This window comes from Aplidium turbinatum, chromosome 9 (assembly GCF_918807975.1).
Source record: "Aplidium turbinatum chromosome 9, kaAplTurb1.1, whole genome shotgun sequence".
Lineage (NCBI taxonomy): Eukaryota > Metazoa > Chordata > Ascidiacea > Aplousobranchia > Polyclinidae > Aplidium > Aplidium turbinatum.
The window spans coordinates 19,179,331-19,201,123 of record NC_137480.1 but is presented as its reverse complement, the minus strand read 5'-3'; the positions used below and the strand labels follow the sequence as shown (position 1 = coordinate 19,201,123).

At 38.2% G+C, this 21,793-nt stretch overlaps 1 protein-coding gene across 5 annotated transcripts; it reads right to left on the bottom strand.

The window, feature by feature from the left end:
* Positions 1-324: 324 nt before the first annotated feature.
* LOC145777038 (myopalladin-like) lies at positions 325-21,343 on the bottom strand. 5 transcript variants are annotated; one of them, XM_082588306.1, is made up of 18 exons: positions 21,258-21,343; positions 20,034-20,230; positions 19,396-19,512; positions 17,057-17,150; positions 16,459-16,758; positions 16,215-16,289; positions 15,402-15,507; positions 14,663-14,764; positions 13,177-13,302; positions 12,185-12,283; positions 11,734-11,883; positions 10,642-10,736; positions 9,525-9,683; positions 8,571-8,703; positions 8,216-8,423; positions 7,690-7,852; positions 6,828-6,961; positions 325-873 (listed from the first exon to the last, which is right to left on the bottom strand). In XM_082588306.1, exons 1-18 carry the CDS (start codon positions 21,260-21,262, stop codon positions 722-724), a joined length of 2,415 nt encoding a protein of 804 aa, XP_082444432.1. In that variant the 5' UTR covers positions 21,263-21,343; the 3' UTR covers positions 325-721. The 5 variants fall into 5 exon arrangements, with proteins under 5 accessions (XP_082444432.1, XP_082444433.1, XP_082444434.1 ...); XM_082588307.1 differs by lacking the exon at positions 14,663-14,764 and adding an exon at positions 14,515-14,580; XM_082588308.1 differs by lacking the exon at positions 9,525-9,683.
* Positions 21,344-21,793: the final 450 nt, after the last annotated feature.

The window sequence follows — 21,793 nt, the reverse complement described above, 5'->3', positions numbered from 1 at the left end:
TGTCACATTGATTCAGCATCTGCACATGTTGAATCAATGCAAAAAACACCTTATGGGTGCAAAGTAGAATCTCGCGCCAGGATCGAGTTTCTTTTATTGCCACTGACTTCTCCTTTGGTCAAGTTTTGCTGAAATAAAGCTTCCCATGGGGTGTTCTGCTCAACTGCCATCTTGGATTTTGGTCACTTCATTCAGGCATTTTGTAACTTAGTTCATAAAGCAAACGTGGTCGGTTTAAATCATTTTTAACCGGAACGCAGCAGTGTTCTATTGATTCGTGGACACTCCTTTTTGATCTGGCTTATTCACTGTGCACAATAATAACGCAGCTTTGTAATCAATTTTCAAATCAACAATACTGTATAGAATCATTTTAAAGCGATTAAACATCCCGTTACGCATGCAGATGATTCATAGTTATTTACACAATGACATGACCGCAATCTTACTACAGGCACAAAGAACCAGCCATATTTTTAATCTAATGCACAAATTGCACCATTTCCAAAGACTCAATATTTTAGTCGACTTTGCGTCAGAGTATGTCACGTTCCGCTTGTTAACCATTTAGAAAAATTGTTCCTTTTCACATTGATTTAACGTTTCCAGATGTTGAATCAATGCAAAAAGAACGTATTTTGCTAGCTGGTTAGCCAACTCAGTTCTCTCGCAACTCGTACATATTCAAGTTGAACACCAACAACAGCTGTTCATTCCTAGCCTATAATTCTTCTGATTCTGGCAGCATGTGTTGAGTTTGGGCGTCAGGTGTCAGGGCTTCTCTCATGTCTACCCCGGCCACCTTGGCAAGATTAGCATAGCGGTGAGGTGTTCTGATGCGACGCCGGTTGCTAGGCACATTGGCCGTGGGAGCTGAAATACATTGTCGAAAAATTAATCCGAAATGTTACACGTCAACCTTTTTCATATAGCTTGCTCAGTTTTGAAGCGAGCAAACTTTTTAACTTAAGCTACCGCACGGTGGCTCACTTGCACCGATTCTCATTCTAGCTGCAATATTTGCTGCACACGAAACAACTTACTGTAGAGCAGGAGTTACATGGCTTTAATTACATTTTCATTAGGAATTTTAACGATGACTTTTTTAGATGTATTTTTGGACGTAGAATCTAAAAATCGAGTGCTTACAAGCCGAAAACTGGACATTTTTGAGATATTTGCATTTTTTGGGCTAGCAAGAGAATGACGTCATTGCTTGGGAGCTCAGGAGAGATTCGCGATCGTTGGATAGCGGCTGCATTTGAATACATGGCTCAAAACCAAAGTAGCTAGTTCCTCTGTTTTCCCACGGAGTTCGGGTAGTTTTGTTTCCTGGTCGCGGCAAAATTTTAGTTGTGATGGTTTGTGATCTGGTTGTTTCGTTTCAATTCGAACCAACTTTCATAGAATAAATATTATTGTTACTTCACAATTTTCAGTTTTGATGACTTCACTTTGCACAATTTTTCTAAAGTTGGGTTACATTTGTGCTTGTTTCATTACGTTTAACGATTGGGCTACTTTTAGGCTAGTTTTCCTAGAAATTTGGGCTGGAAATTTACATTAAGATAGAAGTTCTAAAGAAGGACAAGAGTGAGACGCTCACAAACATAAGCTTATCAAAAAAGTATCTTGAATTTCTCTCTGAAGAATGAATCGCAAATCTAAGTTTCAAAGCACAATTTCTGTGTGTATTTTGAAAGGTATTTTGGGTCCAATTTTGGGTGTTTTGGGTACTGAAAAGGTGTTTTGGGTCCAATATTAAAACAGATAAACAAAGCAGAAAAAAAGGAATAATTATTACTGCCCACAAATACTACTCAAAGCAGGACATCATCAAAGCTGCTGCCATGATTCTCAGAAATAAGATTAAAATGTCTTAGGTAAAGCAGTTAAAGCCACCTATAACAGCGGATCTGTTGAATGATGGTAAAATACAACCACCTGAAGACCTTGTGCAGTTCTACAAATATATGTATGGTGGCCAAGATACCATGACTGAGCGCTGTGAAAGATATGCAAGGTCATCCGCTGAAGGCGATGTTTACAAAGCTACATATGGGAGAATCAAACCTGCAAAGCATCTGCTGTTAGGGATGACTCTGAAGTCGTTGACGGGCTCCAAAAAAGTCATTGAACTTCTTAACCATTTTGGACACTGCTTAGGCTACACTTTGTGTGAGGAGTATGAAACAGAAATTGCTCTACAGGCTTTGGAGAAGGAAAAAGCTTCTCCAGAAGGAATAATTGGAGAAAAAAGGTTTAGCAATTGCAATTGCTTGGGACAATTGTGATCAGAATAAAGATACGCTTTCAGGCAGTGGCACCCTCCATGATACACAAGGAATATGCTTTCACAATATGACAACAGAGTCAGATGGATCAAAAGAACAAGGCCCATCACAGAGTGATAGTAGCAATTCTGGTTTGTCTTGGATTAGAAAAAGCAGTCTTGCAATCCCTCATATTGAGCTGGAGCCTGTAAGAAAAAAGCCAAAGAAAGTTTCTACCAATTTCAAAACTTTCGATATGCCTTTCAAAACTTCTCCTGAAAATCTACAAAGTGTGACAAAAAGGGATGTGATTTGGTCAATCGCCTTTGCTGGCTGTAAAGACACGCCTATGTGGTCAGGATTAAATACTCAGCTTACAAAAGATCCCCTGCCACGCCAGACAGTTGCATACATGCCAAATATAGGGACACCACCTACAAGACATGATGTAGTTCTTGATACTATGAAAACAAGCTTGAAAGTAGCGGATGAATGCAAGGAACATTACATGAATGTTACGTATGGCCTTGGTATTGCAAAGCCTGCTGCCCAAATTCAGAATATTCTGGCTCCCAGACTTGATAGGTTATTCATCCACTATGAATCGTTCCACATCATATTCAGATACTTTGGTTGCTTGGGTTACCTGATGGAGCCATCTGGAGGTCCATACATCCTTACTTAATCGGAAGTACTAGCTCCTAGGTCAATTAGCGGCTTCTTATCAGGAAATCATTATAACGGGTGTAAACGATTGCATGTTGTACTTGCCACTGCGTTCAGGAAAAAAAACATGTAGAGTCGTTCTTAGAGCAGATGAAGGACAATGGGAATAGACATGCTATCATCACAGCAATGCTTCGAAACAGTATACATATTGAAGATGTAGAGAAATCAGATGCCTTTAAAGGTCTTGTCACAAATCAAAGTCACAATGTCACAAATCAAAGATATCATTCAAACAATAAAAAGTTTAAAGTGGAATTGGGCAGGACATATCATGCAAACAACTGACAACAGGTAGACAAGAAGAGCTACTAACTGGATACCGCTTGACAATAAACGCAAAAGAGGGAAACAGAAAACAAGATGGCGAGACGAACTCTACCAATTCGACAAACACTGGACACAAACGTGCAAAGACAGACAAAATTATGAAGATATGGGGAAGGCCTTCATCCTGCAGTGGAACAACAATGGCTGACAATGATGATGAAAGGTCTTATGAATGATTATGAGAAGTTCCGTGACGACACACCGAACGGCAACCATGGCGGTACAGCCCAGTTCTGGATTCTTTACATCAATCTTGTACAGCAATTTTTACTTATGAACAGAGCTGTAAAGAAGAATGATATTGAGCTCTTCACTTATGCTCTGAAAACAATAATCCCTGTGTTTTTTGCATGCAACAAACCTAACTGTTCCAGACACATGCTATTGTACTTCCTGAAACTGTTGAACATGGACTACACAGTACACACACCCTGGCATACGTGATCAGCTGGAGAAAGGAGCCTTCTCTGTGAGGTTGTCTGGACATTTTTTTCTAGATTACCTGTTGATGAAGCAGTGGCGATGGCTGTGAATGTGGATGCTGCATCCAGGATGACCGGCATAAGTGCATTCACCCAGAGTTTTCCTTCCCAACGAAGATGGAGTGTCACGAGGTATGTAAGAAGTCAAGTGATAAATTATGCGATGGGGAAGGCTGGTATGAAACTAGGGATGGTAGAAGTAGGGGATTGCTCACTCAAAAGTAAGGGGGACAACTGCAGGGTCATAATATTATGACAAAATTTGATGCAAATACAGCTTGAGGTCTACTACCATATGTCGCATACTCAGGTGCAATTTGTATGACCTGCCCACGTGTATACAAAGAGTGTATCGCCAAAAGAAATGTAGGAAATATGCATTATCATGTTTATTTAATAGGTATTCAAGTCATGGCAATGCTGCGATTAACTTCACGTAACAGCGGTAACAGTAGGTAGCCTCACACTGCTGCAGTAAGGTTCTGCAGATTTTCTAACACCCAAAATTTTTACTAAATATAGCAATTCATTTGATGAGAATGAATTTACGCAAAAGCAAAGAAAACGTTGTGCAGTTCTGCTAATTTTTGAACTTTTTAGTGACCCTCCAGCTGTCTATTTCACAAGAAAAATCAGTAGAGTGAGTCGTCCCGGTATTCCACTGTCCCTATATGAAACATTATGAAACTGTTTACCAGGAATCAAAACCTTACGGAATAAAAAGAAACCATGCTGATTTCATGAAGATTGGTGAAACTATCGATTCGACCATGAATCCATTCAACATGTTGAACAAAGCAATCACTTGATCAAGCTATCGTCTGGAAGACCAGCTCAAGATGAGATCAGAAATGATCTCTTGAACACAATTAGCAAAGGTTCTGAATGGCAACAGGAGTTCCTTGATGAAATAAAAGAAGATCCAGCTCGAATTGAAAAGCCCATCAAGAGAAGGAAAGTTAGAAATTTTGTTAGCAATGCAGAAAAGGTTTTCGTCACCACAAAAGATAAGCAAGTGGTAGAGCTGAAATGTTCCAGAGACATGTTTGGCAGACTTCTTTACTTGTCCTGCCAAAAAAAGCTTGACTTAAGAAAAGTCCTATCTCATCCAGTCAGTAGTTCCCCTTAGTCTATGCAATGTAGATGGAAGTATGACCACAACCAACAAGTCCAAGTTGGCTAATCATCTTGAATCACTTGCGACGGCAGCTAATGAACCATTGAATACGGGAAGCGATGTGAGTATTTTTAATGGCATGTTCTTGATCAGAATGATTACGAACCTTCCTTCTACTTATGGTGGAATTTTCAAAGCTCTCTTAACTATGGTTTGTAAAGCCTACTAGCGAAGAAGTGCACTTTATATGTGACGATTATAGACTACTCAGAACACAATCAAAGATTCGGCTCATGAAGTTCGGGGGGACACCGACACTGTCGTCAGCATGACTGGTCCTAGCCAAAAAAGACCTAAAGACTTTTCAAAGTGCCTATCCTCATCACAGTTCAAAGATTCTTTCCTTGCTTTCTTGTTTTATGAGTGGCAGTCAAATGCCTATGCTGAAGTAATCGGGAACAAGAAGGTAGTTTTGGCAAAGGGAAAAAAGTGCTATGAATTTAGTGTGCAAAGTAACAATCTTATAATAAGACAGAACTGCTGTTTATATGACTGCGAACACATTGAAACGGACACAAGGATGGTGCATCACATCTTTCAGCTTTACAAAAGTAGTAACAATCCTCTGCGAGTGAATGTGCGTTGTAATGACAGAGATGTAATGATCATTCTCTTGCATTATTGCAGCGATGTGGATCTGCAAACATAAGTTTTATTAGAAATGGGTCATGCTTACAACAATACTCGGCGTATTGTTAACATCAGAAGCATGATGGGGGAGCTCAGTGAAATTAATGACTTATTCTGTACAGCTTTGCCAGGATACCATGCCATCACAAGGTGTGATTACGATTCCTGTTTCTTTGGCAAAGGGAAAACTAGACCACTCTTAATTGCATTAACGTACCCTCAACTCCTTCAAGCACTGGCAGAGTTAGGCAGTTTCATCAGTGTTAGCTCTGCCACGGAAGCTGCTCTCGAAGAGCTTGTATGTGCAACATACGGGAAAAGGCAACTTCGTGACGTCAATGAAGCCCGCAGAGTTATATTTGAAACGAAGTTTACGCCAATACATAGTGAGCGGCCTCTGCAAAAAGTATAAGGTTTGGAACCTACAGCAATACCTTCTTGCAGGGCAGCGTTTATCCAGCACATTAAGCGAGCAAATTTTATTGCAAGGATGTGGAAACTTGCAAATGAATTCAAGCCTGTGACAGAGTCACCCTTAGACCATGGGCGGAAAGAGGATAATAGCGGCAAGATAGTGCCAAATTCTCTTAAAGTTGACCAATATAACAATGACAGTGACTATGAGGATTCGAATTTATCTGACGATTCAGATGACAGTGAAAGTCAGAATGATAATTTTAACATTATCTAACTAAATCTTGTATTTCAGATTGTATTTTTTTTACAGTTTCATATTTGAAAAACACAAAAACTGTTACAGTTACTCAAAAGCCTTGACAGATAACCTTTGGTCTTGGCAGAATTTGACCAATTTCACTTTTTCAACTAAGAAGCTGTCTTAATTTAGTGACAAATTGCTAAAGGAAAAAATTAGCAAATAAAAAACGGAAGTAGCCCACAAACATTAAAAATTGCTAATATCTCAAAAATGTCCAGTTTTCGGCGTGTAAGCACTCGATTTTTGGATTCTACGCCCAAAAATACATCTAAAAAGTTCTTCCTTAATTTTCCTAATGAAAATGTAATTAAACTCGTATAACTCCTGGACTACTGAGATGTGGCTGTGGATGCGAAAGCAGCTTTGGTTTGTTTGAATCAAGCATATCTCTTACTTTTTTCGATGAAAAAAACGCCAAACATTCCAGACATTACTGTATATTATAAAAAGCTACAGGCTACGTGCCTATTTCATTTTAGCAGACTACTCACAGTAAACATCCAATTTGCAGTTACAGCTCGATATGCCAGCTTTGTTGGTTGCGCTGCATGTGTACCAGGCTGCGTCACTTGCGTGAGCTTGCGTAATTTGGAGGCATACGTAGCCTGAATCGTCTTCATATAACCTGCAGGCGGAAACAAAGCGATGTTAGGATCACTGGCACTTCAGACGGCTCAACAATCACGCTTGCACGTGCTTGTAAAATTACACATAAGATAATTAAGCCTACACCTAACCATTTCAACACTGTCGTTGCAGACACGTTCGTAGCAGGGTCAATCAGCCTATCTTTGTTGGCTAACTCATAGCCATATGCAGACTTTACCACAAACATATTTACTTTTGTACAATATTTGGTATATTATTTTATGGTACTGCTATTTTGCATTCATCAAATGCTGGCATTTGCACAACAATCTAACCTCTTGGTGTAATATTTTAATCATGAAATGTAACTTCAATGATTCGTTAAAAAAAGCTTAACTGTCTAAAATGAAAATGCTGCGATGATCTCTGGGGTTGACAAAGCAAGACTGACGAACGCAAGTCAGAGAACTGAAAGATAAGCTGAGAGATATAATGCCTTTGCTTAAATGATTGTCACGTGGTAAGGAGAGACGAAGATCATGTTGGAAGAAGATTGAGACAATTGGAAGATAGAAAAAGAAATCGAGGAAGGCCGAAAAAAATATGGAGAGATTATGTGACAGAATACATGGAAATAGTGGGAGTGAAGTAAGAAGATGCTGCTTACAGAGTGATGTGGAGTACTGCACCGGCGACCCCATTTGAAATATAAATAAAGCCAGAAGAAGAATTTTAAACAGAAGCTTACAAATTGCTCGTACTTACTGGATTCTGCCGCTTGGCACCACTTGATCTGAGCCACGTTTCCAACTGATGATCGGGCGGGGAGTGGCGACAACTCGCGCCTCCAAGCGGATGGAATCGCCTTCTGCCACGCACTGGCCGGTGAGTCGTTGAACAAACGCGGGAGCAGTCATTTGTTCGCGCGCTGAAGTACAAACAAACTAGCTATCTAAGAGTTTGAACAAGAAGTGTATGAACTCGGTATAGTATCAGTTTTACTAACAGCACACTAAAACTAATAGCCTATATCACAGGTTATGACGATCCGCTGGATAATGTGCTCGTAGGCTCGTTTTAGCTTCTTTTCAACAAGTCTAATTTAAAAGGTTTTAGACGACATCAACTGAAATTTTCATCACGCAGTTAGAAACATTTTCAAAGCAATTTCAATGCCCAACGCTTTGGAACGAAAGTAGGCATGCGTGAGGACTTGGGTCTGGCTGGAGCATAACAAGCGTGGTGCATAAAAGACGCAAAAAGAAGCCATTATAAAACTTCAAATTCTTACGTGCAACGTGCAGTTGAACGTGCGTCACGGCACTTCCAGCTTTGTTGGAGGCAGTGATTGTGTACTGGCCTTCGTCCATTCTTGATACTCTGTCAAACAGGAGACTGTGGACATTGTTTTCTCGAACTAAAATTTTGTGCAGCGCGTCTTGGATGACGGGTCGACCGTTGATTAACCATTCTATCACAGGAGTTGGTAATCCCGTGACCTGAAAGTTAAAACATGGTAAAAAAAAAACGTTAAAAAATTGCTTCTTTTTGCATTGACTCAATCTTTGTAAATGTTAAATCAGTGTAAAATGGTGAAATAACTTAAAATCGACGATGCAAGTAAATTCCACTGTACCCAGCTGTACCTTAACATCAAATCGCACTAGCTTTCCCTCGTCGGCGTGAGTGTCCACAGCGGGCTTCTGAATGAAGGTTGGCCTGTAATATTTTTCTACAGGACTTTCTTCATCAGCAGCAAGCTCTCCTTTAGGCGGCAATCTAGTAAAAAAAAATTATCAGTTACGCACAAAATTTCTCAGAAAAAATGGTTTATCAAGCAAAAAAAAGATATAATGTACTGCAATTAAAAGTAAGCTTTGTTTTACGATTTAATTCAAAACGTTTTCAAAAAACATAAAAAGTTATTTTGAAATGAAATATTTTTTTCTAAGGTTTGTGAGAAAAACAATAATTCTTTGAGCAAAACATTCAATAACTTGTAAAAAAAATTCGTTGCTGGAGAATAAAGCTTAACTCTGCCGTATGCCGATGACTAAGGCACCACAGTTGTGAGGAAAATCACTCGCGAACGTAATGTTCATTCCAAGAATGTTGTTGAATGAAAAACTACTTCTGAAGCACTTTGGACCCAGGGCAGGCGCCAAGGGTTAAACCACCATCTATTTATCTTGCCAAAAACAGAAAGAACCAACTCCGCCATGAGGAAGGACGAGTGGTATCACAAAAGGCGGCTTTATATGAAGTTTTATTCGTGATTTTCACTGCTGTGCATTTCAGAAGTAATAAACAAAAGAAGTGAGTATAAAGAACAATAATTGCATAAATGCTTAAAATTGACATTCATAATAAAATACCCAGACAGCAAAATCGGTTATTTTTACATTGATTTAACGTTTGCAGACGTTGGATCAATACAAAAAATGACCGGTTTTGTTGTTTGGGTATTTAACGAACAAAACGATGAATAAAAATATAGAACTCAGTAAATAAGTCATGAAAACAAACTTGAACACTCCAATCTGGTTTAGTAATATAACCACACAAAGTTAATTAAAAAAATGCAAAAGTTAATGGCTCACGTGAAAGCTCCTGAGCTCGGTGACACTGGTGATGCGACGCTAAGCGACGTCGTACGTGACGACGTAGCTTGCGCTGATGGTACGTCAGGTGACGTTACGTCGGGCAATACCATGCGTGCGGTGGGTGAAAGCGGTGATGTCAAGCGAGGACTCGTTATACTGAACCATATCACAAGACAAATCAACTTCAACAAGTATCAGCAGGCCAGTAGCGGATCTACTGTATAAAGAATTTGGAGGGAGCAGGACTTGGTTTTCGAATAAGCATTAAACAGCCAGCCTGAGAGACTTTTATAATGGAAGTGAGTAGGGGCGTGTCCTTCAAAAAAACAGCTTTAATTTCTTTTTCTCAGTTTGTTTGCAAAGTATTGTGCATTTTTATTTTTTTCAGTCGTCTAACCAAATGCCCCCGCCTTCTAGACCCGGTACTGAGGCAAGCCCATAGGGAGCCAGAAAAAGGGTCAAAATCAAAACCTAACTTGTTCAAAACTCTGGGAACTGTTTTTTGCAAATGATATAAATCAATTTTTTTGCTAAAAACATATCAATAGCATTCTTTCTAAAACTCTGCTTTTTAGCTATAATAGCCTACCTCTAAAATTAATCACACAGGCCAGCATACTGCTGTGGGCTTGAGCAGTGAGTACAAATGCAAAGAAACGACACAAAAATAAAAAACACAAACTCTTAAACAATCACGTGAAATCAAGCAATAGAAATCAATCAAGTATATTTGATCAAAAGTTCGAGCCCAAAGCATCAATTTTGAAGGGAATACAAATTGGTAAAAAAGCTTTGCAGTTAGAATTATTTGTTTAATTTTTTACAAAATGTTAGGACAACTGAATGAAATCATGCTGGTGAAAGTATGTCAACGCAAATATAACAAATGAGGTAAGTTTCTAATGAAACATGCATTCGATCCAGGGGTAATTACTGTAACTATCAATTTGTGTAGTCAGGAAAGTACAATGAAACAGTACGGTATATTGACATGAATGGGCTTGAAAAATGGATTAGTTTTCCACAGCAAACAAAAGTCCTTTGGAGAACCATCAGTCTATCACTAAACAAAAACCAGCAGTATCTCTTGACAAGAGACACAAAACACTTTTACCTTTGTTTAGGAATCGCGTTTGCTTGGGATTTGACGTCATTGCTAAAACCTCTTTCAGAAACCATTGCTAATCTCCCAGTGCTGCTTGCTCTTCCCTGAACCAGCGGTTTTAATTGGTTAATAAACAGAATATTAAACGCTTGATTGATTTTCCACCTTTGATGGGTGAAATTGTATAATTTTGATGATTATTTAAGTTTTTTGCAATGTTTGTAAGAAGAATAAGAAATCACTTTTGTATTGTCGGTTACGGCAACATACAAACACCAATAACATAGCGTGTTAACGTACACAGAAGATTACTTTCCGTTTCATAATGAAGATTTGTATTAGGTGAATGGCCTATTGTTACAATATTCATGCAAATTTCCTGGTTAATAGGTAGCTTGATTTTTGGATTGATTCGAGTCGTCAATGTACTTCGTTATAGCTTTCAAATCAGGTTCATAAAGATTGCTTTGTCATTGCGCGTTTGATGTTACAAGCATTACCTGTCATCATCAAAAGTTGGAAAAAATATCAACGGAGACCGCGGATGTACCCCGAGGTAACCGCTGCTGCAACACACGCCCTGACAATGGGGGACGAGTGTCAATCATAAATAAATCTACACTGCGTTGGATAAAAACACAAGAAAGCTGTTTGCTTGAGAGAAGACACAAAGGAGAGGAGGGATTTTGTCAATGAAAACTTAGATATTTGAAAAGACAAGACGAAAGACCATAATTACGATTTTGTACAAAATTAGAAGCTCAGTAGCTCTTAGAGTTGGTTCACAAATAAATCGGTGAACTGCAGAACTTAATTTGTTCTACAGTAACAAATACAAATCAAGTTTACAAGTTGTTGTAGATTTAAACCTTCACACGGAATATAACAATCCGTCGACCCAGCAGGTTTCAAAACAATTCCGCGTAGCCTATCATGCTTTATCTACTACTTTCACAATTACAAAAGAACTGTTTTATTAGCTGAATGGTGCAATGACACACTGAACTAACACGCCATGTGCTTGCCTTGTTTGCAATGAATTTTCCGAGACATTCACGAGAACGTGACACGTGACGTCAATTAAATCACAATTTACCGTACCTGTGGATTGGTTGCTAATGCAGTATAATTCCCATCGTCCTCCATGCAAAGATGAGGAATATATAGTTCGTGTCCTCCTTCGCCGTCGTTCCTCTGGAGGTAGTGTTGAGATCGTTTCGATATCTGCTTTCCATCTTTAAACCAGTACACCTGAAAGAAAATTAAAGATGGTTTGCGTTCAGCTTGTCTATTGCATATTTGCTTCAAATGGATAAGGAAGACAATTTTATTGCTTCTGATCTCATAAATATAGAAGTAACAGAATCCAGCCGAGTTACAAAACACTGAAAAAGAATTCGGAAAGCGTACGCAGCAACATGCAGATAACGATGCGACGAAGAAGCATTTTTGTTATTGTACATTTGGATTTTTTTCAATTATAGCTGAGGTTGATATTGTGTTGGTTTAGGTATCAAGTTATCAAAGCTGATTGCTACTGCATGTACTGTACCTTGGCTCTGGGTTTAGCTGTAACCCGACACAAAAACTTTGTAGACGTTCCATCCATAGCTTTGAAGTTCTTCAGTCTTGTTGTGAACGTCGGTGCAATCTGAAATGCGGAATCAATTTTCAAATCATTTCGATTGGAATTTATCAGGATTTGGCAACAGTTTATTGGATTGGCGTTGTTTCAGTTTCGTTAAAATTCATGAACAAACCCCAGACCTGCGAAAAGCGGTAGCCTATGCACGGAGGAGCAGGTATTACTCAATTGCCATGTGATGGGAAGAGAAACACAAGATTTATAATTCCCTTTTCTGTGTTGTCTTTTTTCAGTGATATGATAAAGCAGAGATTTGAAGCTTAGGGTACCAAACAATTTGTTAGAGATTTCTTGAAGAAATGTGAAAATATATTGACAAGACTGATTCAACGGAAACCACCAGAAACCCCTCATCCGAACGTTTGATTATCAAGGTCATATACGTTTCAATCTAGTTTCAACACCCTACTTTGAGCCTATAAATTTATTTAATAGACGTAACTTTCATCATCATCATCATCATAATCCATCGTCGGTTTGTTCCCCACTAGTGGGGGTGGCCGATTGTTTCCGCGCAGCAATTGTCTTAATCCCTTTTCTCCATTTCACCCTGTCCCTTGCATCTTCCTCCTTCAGTCCGACTTCAGAACTTTATATGTGTTAATAATAACCATCTCAGTGGCCTAGGGGCTTCGCCTTCGCTGTAATGCTAGTTGATCTGAGATCGACTTCAGGTCAGGTCAGATCATACCACTCAAAAAACGCTTCCGATTGTGTTCTTTCTTGCTTAACGTAGTGAGGATGAGTCGGGTAATAATGTGGTGACATCGTAAATTTGATACAAAACGAAAAATGAATCCTGTCGTTCAAAGATCTCAGCTGTTGTAAAACAACAATAAATAAACCATACCATTATTATTCTTATTTGCGTTTATTCACAACTCAAGAGTTAAATGAACCTGTTCTTTCATTGGTACATCTTCAAATATTCCGTCTTCAGGATCTTCGTTGACGGGAGGAGTTCTTTCTAGTCTGTATTCAATTTCGCTCATCAATCTTTGCTCGAAAGTGGAAACTTTGTATTCCTGGCCGGTAGAAACAATTAGTTGAATAGGAACATCAAATGGCCCTACAAATACAGAACTGAAAAGTGTGCTTACATGATAAGAACTTTCTGCACACATAGGCTTCGACCCTAAAGCTTTTTTACACTTATTGAAATATTAGCTGAGTGTAAATCTCCATTTTGTGCGAGTGCGCTACTTCAACACAAGTGGTAAGGTGACGTGCATTTATTGCTAGCACAACAATACCAATATCAAAGCTGACCATTTGTTGTAACATAGATATTCACTTGAAAATTTATACACTTTTTATTGAAAGTTTCTTTTAGCATCAAAACACTATAAATCAGTACTTTTTGTCACAATTTGGCTGTCAAAAGTTCTTATATGGAGCAAATTATCATGTTTTCGCTTTCAGGAAACTCTTCGAAAGCGCAAAAACAAAATAATTGGCCGCAGAAACAAAATATAGGCTAGAGCTAGACTATATTACAATACGTAAGCTACTATAAATTAATGAAAAGACGGAAACCGAAGCTGAAAACAACAGCGATAAACAGAAATGAGAAATGTGTGCAAAGACGATGAAAATGAGGTAAGTTTCATTTTTCAGAACAGTATGCGATCACTGTAAAGTGCCCTTCACCATGCTTGGCGCATAGATGGGTTGGTATGCCAGCTTGCAAAAGTTGTTACTTTATGTCGCTTTGACATTATCAGATGATGCAGACATAAAAAAAGTAGAGCAGATAATGGTGAGATGAGAAATGTTGAAAAATAGCACGAAAGTACGCTGGCGATGACAATGATGAACTGTCTCAGTCTGGGCAGAAGAATTAGCTTTTTGTCAACGAAAGCAGACTGCTGAGCTGAGTTGATGGTTGATGCCATACTTGCCCAACATTGTATGCAGCCATACTATGCAGCCTTTGCTGCTTTGCCTTAATTAAGCGATCAGTAAGTCATGTGGTGGTCTCTCTGACTCACAGTAACATGTGTACACACCGCCTTCAGGGCATACACAGCAACATGACGATTCTTCCCCAGACAGCAAATCAGTCGCTTTTAACTTTTTTACAAAGTCTGCAGACATTGAATCAATGTAAAAACGACTGATTTGCTGCCTGGGTCTCTTGATATGATATTGCTAGCATGTCATGTCTGTGTTTGATGAAATACATTGCTATATGATGCATTCACCGTGACCTTGACAATGGGTGCTTGGAAAAATACCTGGGGTTCTATTTCAAGAATTGCCGCCAGCGTAGGAGAATAAAGAATATAATCCCCTTGTACATCCTAGGTCAAGAAAAAAAAAAAGATAAAGAAATAGAACTAAAAAGTAAGATGTTGAGAGGCCTGTTATTTGCGTTTCCTGCACCTGTGCATCTGGATGATCAGCCAGCGTAGGTGATGCTACAGACAATGAATGCCTAAGTTCGATGTCTCGCTCGATTATAGCCATTTCCCGTGATGGTTTTTTCTGCAAATCCGTTTTTTTGTCAAAGTAAGGTAGGCTACCGTAAACTTTTCACAACCGAAACAGTAGAGAGATAAGCAAAAAAATGCGTCTTTATCTCATATATTGTGTGATTTCCATTGGGGCTGTTCGAAATGATTTTTTTTTGTGGTTGTAAGAAAAAAAACTAAGTTATTCACAAAAAATCAATTTGAAGTAATACCGAGAAACTTTACATAGAAACAAAACAAAATTTTTGAAATATTTTTGAGTTGAACACTTGTAATTGGTAAATCACTACAAAATTACTGATAATAATTCGTTTCAAAGTTATAACAAAACGAAATTGCTTCTTTTCAAAAAGTGACATGCAAAGAATTTCACGTGAAAACAAAGCGAAGTATTTTGGTTTAGAGCAGCCCTAGCTTTTTCGTTATGCAGTCCCAGACAGCAAATCAACCGTTTTTCCGCTTTTTACAATGATTGACGTCTGCATACGTTAAATAAATGAAAAAACGGTTGATTTGCAGTCTGAGATACAACTATGGATCGATTCAAGAAAAGATAAATAAAATAATGGAACCTTACATTCGGGAGAAAACCCCTTGACATTGCACAATAGAAACATAACACAGTGAAACGGTTATCTAGTCCTGCCTACCTGTTTTCCTTGCTTTTGTTGCTGTGGCGATGAAACCATATTGGCCACTTCCTGAACCAACTGATCCTTTTCAACCTTGAAATTGTGATTTTCGTCAGCATTATGACTGAAATAAAACAAGCTTGTTTACCTTGCGAAACGAGCACGTGATGAACAAGGTGGTCTGTTGTCTCCACTTTTAGAAATCTATAAATTATGAGTAGGCTACACTGGGCTATAGGCCTTTTTGGAATGTGATGCAGAAATACACTGCGAAGTTCTAACAAATCCCCAGACAGTAAATTAGACGTGAATCAATGCAAAAAGCGATCGACTTGCTGTCTGGGTCAGCGACACTTGCCCTGTTTGCGTTGATTCAACGTATGCGGATGCTGAATTAATGTAAACAGGATGGATAGTTCTTGCTGAGATTAAGCACTGCGCGTGACCCTTGCTTGCAAACCTCAATTGAACCGGCACAGTTTAAAAAGTGAACTTTACTTGACTACATTGAATTCACATTACACTGCATGACAGCACTTTGAAATGTAGTTTGAAAGTATCAAGAACAGAAGATGCATTTCTGCCAAACTCATTACACGTTTATGACATTAATTTACATTGCAAACACGACAGCTTCAAGACTGCATCGTTCAATTTTTTATTGGTAAGGTATGATGGAATCCTTGCGAAAAACTTACTTAGGGAACGCTCAAGATACAAGTTTAAGACCCAAAACCGCTGAAGTATATGAGTTTACTGTTTTTTCACAGATTTATATAAAAAATAGTTCTACTATTTTAAGAATAACACACAAATTGCAAAACTACATACACAGGTTGAATGGTGCAGGTTGTAGTAGCCATAGTCGCTTGTTTTGAGACTGATGATGAACACGATGTAGTGATGCTGATAATGATAAAACGCGTGATAATAAAATTTATAACAAATGTGAACTTGCTAGAATGTTATCTTGATTGCATGAGAGGTAGGCCGAATGCAGTACAATAATGAAATGCAAATCTCAATACAAATTGCAGAACTTCTTTAAACAGTTTTTCGTCAATGACATCTTTACCTGTTATCACACGACGATATTACAGCCAATGACTTGACTTGAAATGGAACTGGTGATTGGGTTAAGGCAGGGGATGACAGCGTTCTTTCCGCGGGTTGAGGGGTCGGAGTTCGAGGGATGACGAGAGGAGATGTTACCAGTTGTGAGTTATATGTTTTTTTCTCTGCACAAGGTGGTGATGAAGCATGAACACGACGTGGATTTTTCGGCACGATGTTTAAATGGGATATATGGGTTTTGGTTTTAACTTGATGATGAAATGATGACGAACTCGATGATGTGTAAATGCACGATGTCTGCCTGTGAAACACTCAATGAGTCCAAAAAGGAACACAGAAATATGGTAAGCCAGCAGTTTATATCGTTAGCAACATTTGCTGACCAAAACCAGTTTTTCTTGATGACTCGGCTTTTACACAGACAGAAAATCTATCGTTTTGTACATTGATTCAACGTCTGCAATGTCAAAAACGGTTGATTGGTTGTCTAGGTATTTTATTATTGAAAAGCGAACTTTCACGCTCATGAGCCAGTCAATCTCAAGCGACGCTTATGAAAGAATTATTCGTCATGTAACTAACAGCTCACGTATTCTTACTGTGTTGACGGCAATACTTGTGTCGGTCTTGGTTGTTGAAATCTTTGAGCAGATGCAGCTGCGGTTTTTGTAGAAATGCTGTTATAACCACTGCCTGCAGTATAAACCAACGAAAAACGATTATCTCTTGTATCTTTACAAACAGCTGATTATGAACACAGTTTGCTGATAGAAAATAAACATTTCTTCATTTAAAGTAATTTCAACTAGATTTAAAAATAAGTTGTCCAAAATTCAATTTAATTTGTTGCAAGCTTTTAACCCTTTCATTTTTTTTTGCAACGTTTTCCTACAGCAAAACGTTCATCCAAAAACAACCTTTGAGATTCTGACTGATTTAGCCCAGCCAGCAAACCAGCCGCTTTTTAGGTCAATTCGACGTTTACCAACGTCTGTAGACGTTGAATCGTTGCAAAAAAAGTTTGAGTTACCAACTGGGAGGATAAGCAAACAACAAAATAAGTGTTTTCTAATCTAAAAAAAACTCTTGACTGTTGTTTCAAATTTGGTTTACATTTCGTAGCTATGGTTATGTTCATGAGTCTACATTCTACAGCTTCGCTGTTTCACAAAAACAATATTCCAAAAAAATTTTGTGATGTGACAAATGAAACAAAAGAAATTCTGATGACATAATGGAATTCTACCTTTACAGATTGTAACAAAACAAAAAGCGTCATTTGTTTTCAATGGTAACATCACTATTTCTGATCGCGTTACATCACATTCACGAGAATTTTGTGAAAACTGACACAAAACTGCCACTTGTAAGGCTACCTCTCTCCTGTAGATATAGTGTCTAACTTCGAAACAGTACTGAGATGACTAAATTATTGTAGAATACTTCAGCAACCCTTCAACATGAAATATTTCAGTAACGAGTCAGTAGTAGGCTACAACTCATTTCAAACAAATCTCAAGTCTTCACTCAACCATTTGCTAATCACTTCACGCATTGAAAAGCTATTTCTTGGCTTGTACGTTTTACTTCCTGTGTTTGAAAACATTTGAAAAGTGTACTCTGGCCATTTTAGTTACATCAACGTTGACAAACGTCGTATGACTACAAAACAAGAAAATCTGGCATGACTTCTCATTTCTTTCAATTATAAAGCTTTGAATGCAAAATCTTCGCAACTGCTGCATCACGGGCAAGTTCCTGAAAGACTTGCCCTCTTGCAGTCAGTTGCACGTTTAAAAGTTGACCATACAAGGTTTTTTACTAAATGCAGTTTTACAGAATCGCACTTTTAAATTTCCGTAAAAGGAAACGCTTCGAGACACAGGTGACGTCACTTGAAATTATATATTTTACTGCCTTTCTGCATCGTTGACTGCAGCTGGTTTCTTCTTACCCTGCCGACAGGTTCATCGCGTTTAATTACAATTAATTAATGTCAATTACGGTTTTACGACAAATGAATACTGAGAAGTGTTGCCAATTACCAAGTTGTCTAAGACATTATGTCATCGCAAAATATTTAGTTTCTTGAAGATTGTGACAGGCAAATAACAGAAAATAAGCTGATTTAGCGATTTTGATTATTTGGAGCAGCGTTTCTTAATCTGGGTGTTATGAAGGTTTTTCATAATCAGTGGCAAAATGGCAAAATTAATTGGCTATGGCATTTTTACGCAAAACTCCTCCATACTTTAATTGATTTAGACATCTCTTTGTATTCGGCGACAAAAACCCTCTTGGAAAATTGTTTTTATTGAAGACAAATCAGGATAGGTTTACAACAAATTGTCGAAAATCCCCTTTCTCAGAAGACCTTCCCAAAACAAATCAAACGTCATATCAAAATGTGGGCGGTACGCTACGTTTCATGTAAACAATAGAAGGGCAGCAAGGAAAAAATTCTTGGTTCTGTTTTCTTTCAGCACCTTTGAGATTTAAACAAAAGCACGATCGTACTACCGTTGTTGAAAGTAACCTCTGAACGGTTTATCGGTGGAGTAAGTTTACAAATTATTGGGGTTTTCGATAAGTTAGTTATCACTTTCTGAGAAAAAGCATCAGTTTAAGCGCATACTTTAAGAGCGGACGATTCAATCGATTTTTACTTATTATGGAAACTCGGCGCTACCGCAGAAAACCAAATAGTAGCCTATTTAAGTCATTGAACTAACGTTAAAAAATTTACACTTTAAATTCAATAAAAGTTTGTATTTTATAGTTATTATATATAAACAGTTGTTTTTTTACTATTTCATATTTGTTCATTTGGCTTTTGCGGGTAGGCCTACCTTAAAAGATATAATTTCATGAATGTTTAATAAATCAATTGTCAAGTAACCTAGTAATTTTAAACCGTTAAGATGGTAATTGGTTGTACCTTTAATTGTTATTTTGCAAGACGTTCTTGCTGTACCAGCTTCATTTGTTGCTTCACAAGTAAAAATTCCTGTGTCTTCAGGATATACTTCGCCAATGACAAGAGTCGCTATTTCTCCTAAAATGTACAGAAAAGTTGTTGAACAAAATCTTCAATCCACGAGCTGATGGAAAATTTGTTTCTTCCTAAAACAGTTTTGTTATTTTTACATCCAAATAACGCTCGGAATTTCTGCTATTTTAAGGTACGAACACGACTTGTTTTTATTGTTTGGCTTTTACCATAAAACTCTTGCAAAGAATAAAAACAAAAAACACATACAGATAACGTCTACAACACACGGCTATGCTTCAAATAACATGTCAGAAAACAAACACGGTCACTCGGCTAAACTACAGTAAGTGTGGTGCACAGCATGTGGCCATGGTGTTGTAAAAGAACATATTTCCAATGCGTCTGCTAGCCACTGCAAAAACACAATATCTGTATGGCCATGGCCACCTAAAACCATTCCAAATCTACAGGCAATCTTCTATTTTAGTAGCAAACTCATTAACCATGCTCATTCGTTATTATAATAGCCCACTATAATCATTGTTGCAAGGTAGGCCTAATTGTTTTTAAAAAAAGTGAAACACCTTTATGAAGTATCCGAAAATCGAGAGAGTCTTCGATAACATGACCCTCTCTCTGCCATGTCACCTCTGGAGGAGGAGCTCCTTTAACTCTGCATTCCAAGACTATACATTCACCCTGAGGAGACGAAAGATCCGTGAGTGGTTTATAAAACTCAGGAGCAGTGAAGGAAGTGCTCTTCTTCTTAGTGGGTGTGTCACTGCAAGAACGAAGTTGCCTGGTTTTAGTGTTTATATTAATTGTAATTTCATAGTTCAGCAAGCGCTTCAAAGGCTAACATTAAAGTAATTTATTTTGTTTTTGGTTTGGTTTTTGAATCTTTATCCTCGGACTGACAAAGCCTTGATTGGTTATTCCTGGTAGTTTCGCATACTTGTAGAGGCTCTTGACGCAGGGCCAGTTACCGAGATTGGCAGAGTGAAGTTTTCCGATTGTTGAAGTGTTGTTGCCTGGAAGTTATTCCATTCACTAGGTGCCGCTGAATGGAGAGCAGTCCTGTAATGCGTTGCTCACTCGCACATCCCGAGAGTCGAACTTGCACCGCGTGATCTTGAGCTTGCATAGCATATCAAAGAATAGCCAAGGATAATAAAAATTCCGAAGATAAACGTTCAAAACCAAAAGTAAATTATTGCTCTTTTACGCCAACATGCGGAAAATATTTTGCCAGAAAAAGAATCGTTCTTAACTGTAAATTGGCAGTTCAGTTCAGGGATGTAGTCAAAGGAAAAAGGGGCGATTGTCCCGCCCCCTCTCCAAAATATTTTTAAAAAACATTCACCTTCTGTTACAGCATCACTTGACAGAGGATTCATTGTGGATTTAGACTGAAAAGTACTCACAGAATACGCAATTTCAAAGTAGTTTTTTGATTTTTTTCGGGGAAGCCTTCTACACTCCCCTCTCAGTGCTTTACTTTTGCCAACTTGTTGCCAGGCTCACTGATATGTGCAATAATACTTATTGCCCCCCCAATTTTTTTTGCTGGCTACGCCTCTAGTTCAATCAAATTGTTTTTATTTGTGAACGTCACAGCAAAAAACGGTATACGCCAACGTAGCGAAGGTTTACAAAAAACGACAACGTAGATAAAATTTCTTGGATTAATTGAAACTGTAAAACTGATTAACGAGTAAGCTGCAATAAAAAACACATCCGAAACCAATTCGGTACGGTAGGTTATTTGAATAGCAGCAACCAGCAACCATAATGTATTTTTTTCTCACCTCATTTGCCTGTCTTTTGGTAGTACAAGAACTATTTACAATTTTACATATTTCTTTTCTCTTCCAAAACCTGTACAATATCCTACTGAAACATCAAACGCAAATCAATTAGGGTACAAGTGAATTTTCGTTGACACGTCAGGAGGTCTCAAGCAGAGGACTCAATCATGTTTCAATGGGGCGTCGCCGACTCACCACCTTCGGTTTGTGGCTAAGATTTTCAAACTGCGTACCACATTATCTACCAATGTTCTGTAAACCAACCCAAGGATAGATATGTGGACCTAACAATGCCCGATGAACACACAATCCATTGGCTGCTGTAGGCCTACTTGATTTAACAACGTGACCGGCGACGGCCTTAAACGCAAGAAGAAGCATAAGACACACATTCTAAATTAATAGGATCGATTGATGTTACAATTGTTGTCAAGCTTATATGCGACTTGAAAATGAAACTAGGCCTATCATTATTCAGTGTGTGAGTGTACTGAGAGAAAGGTTAGTAAACGTAGAAGTACTTTTTTAAATCCAGC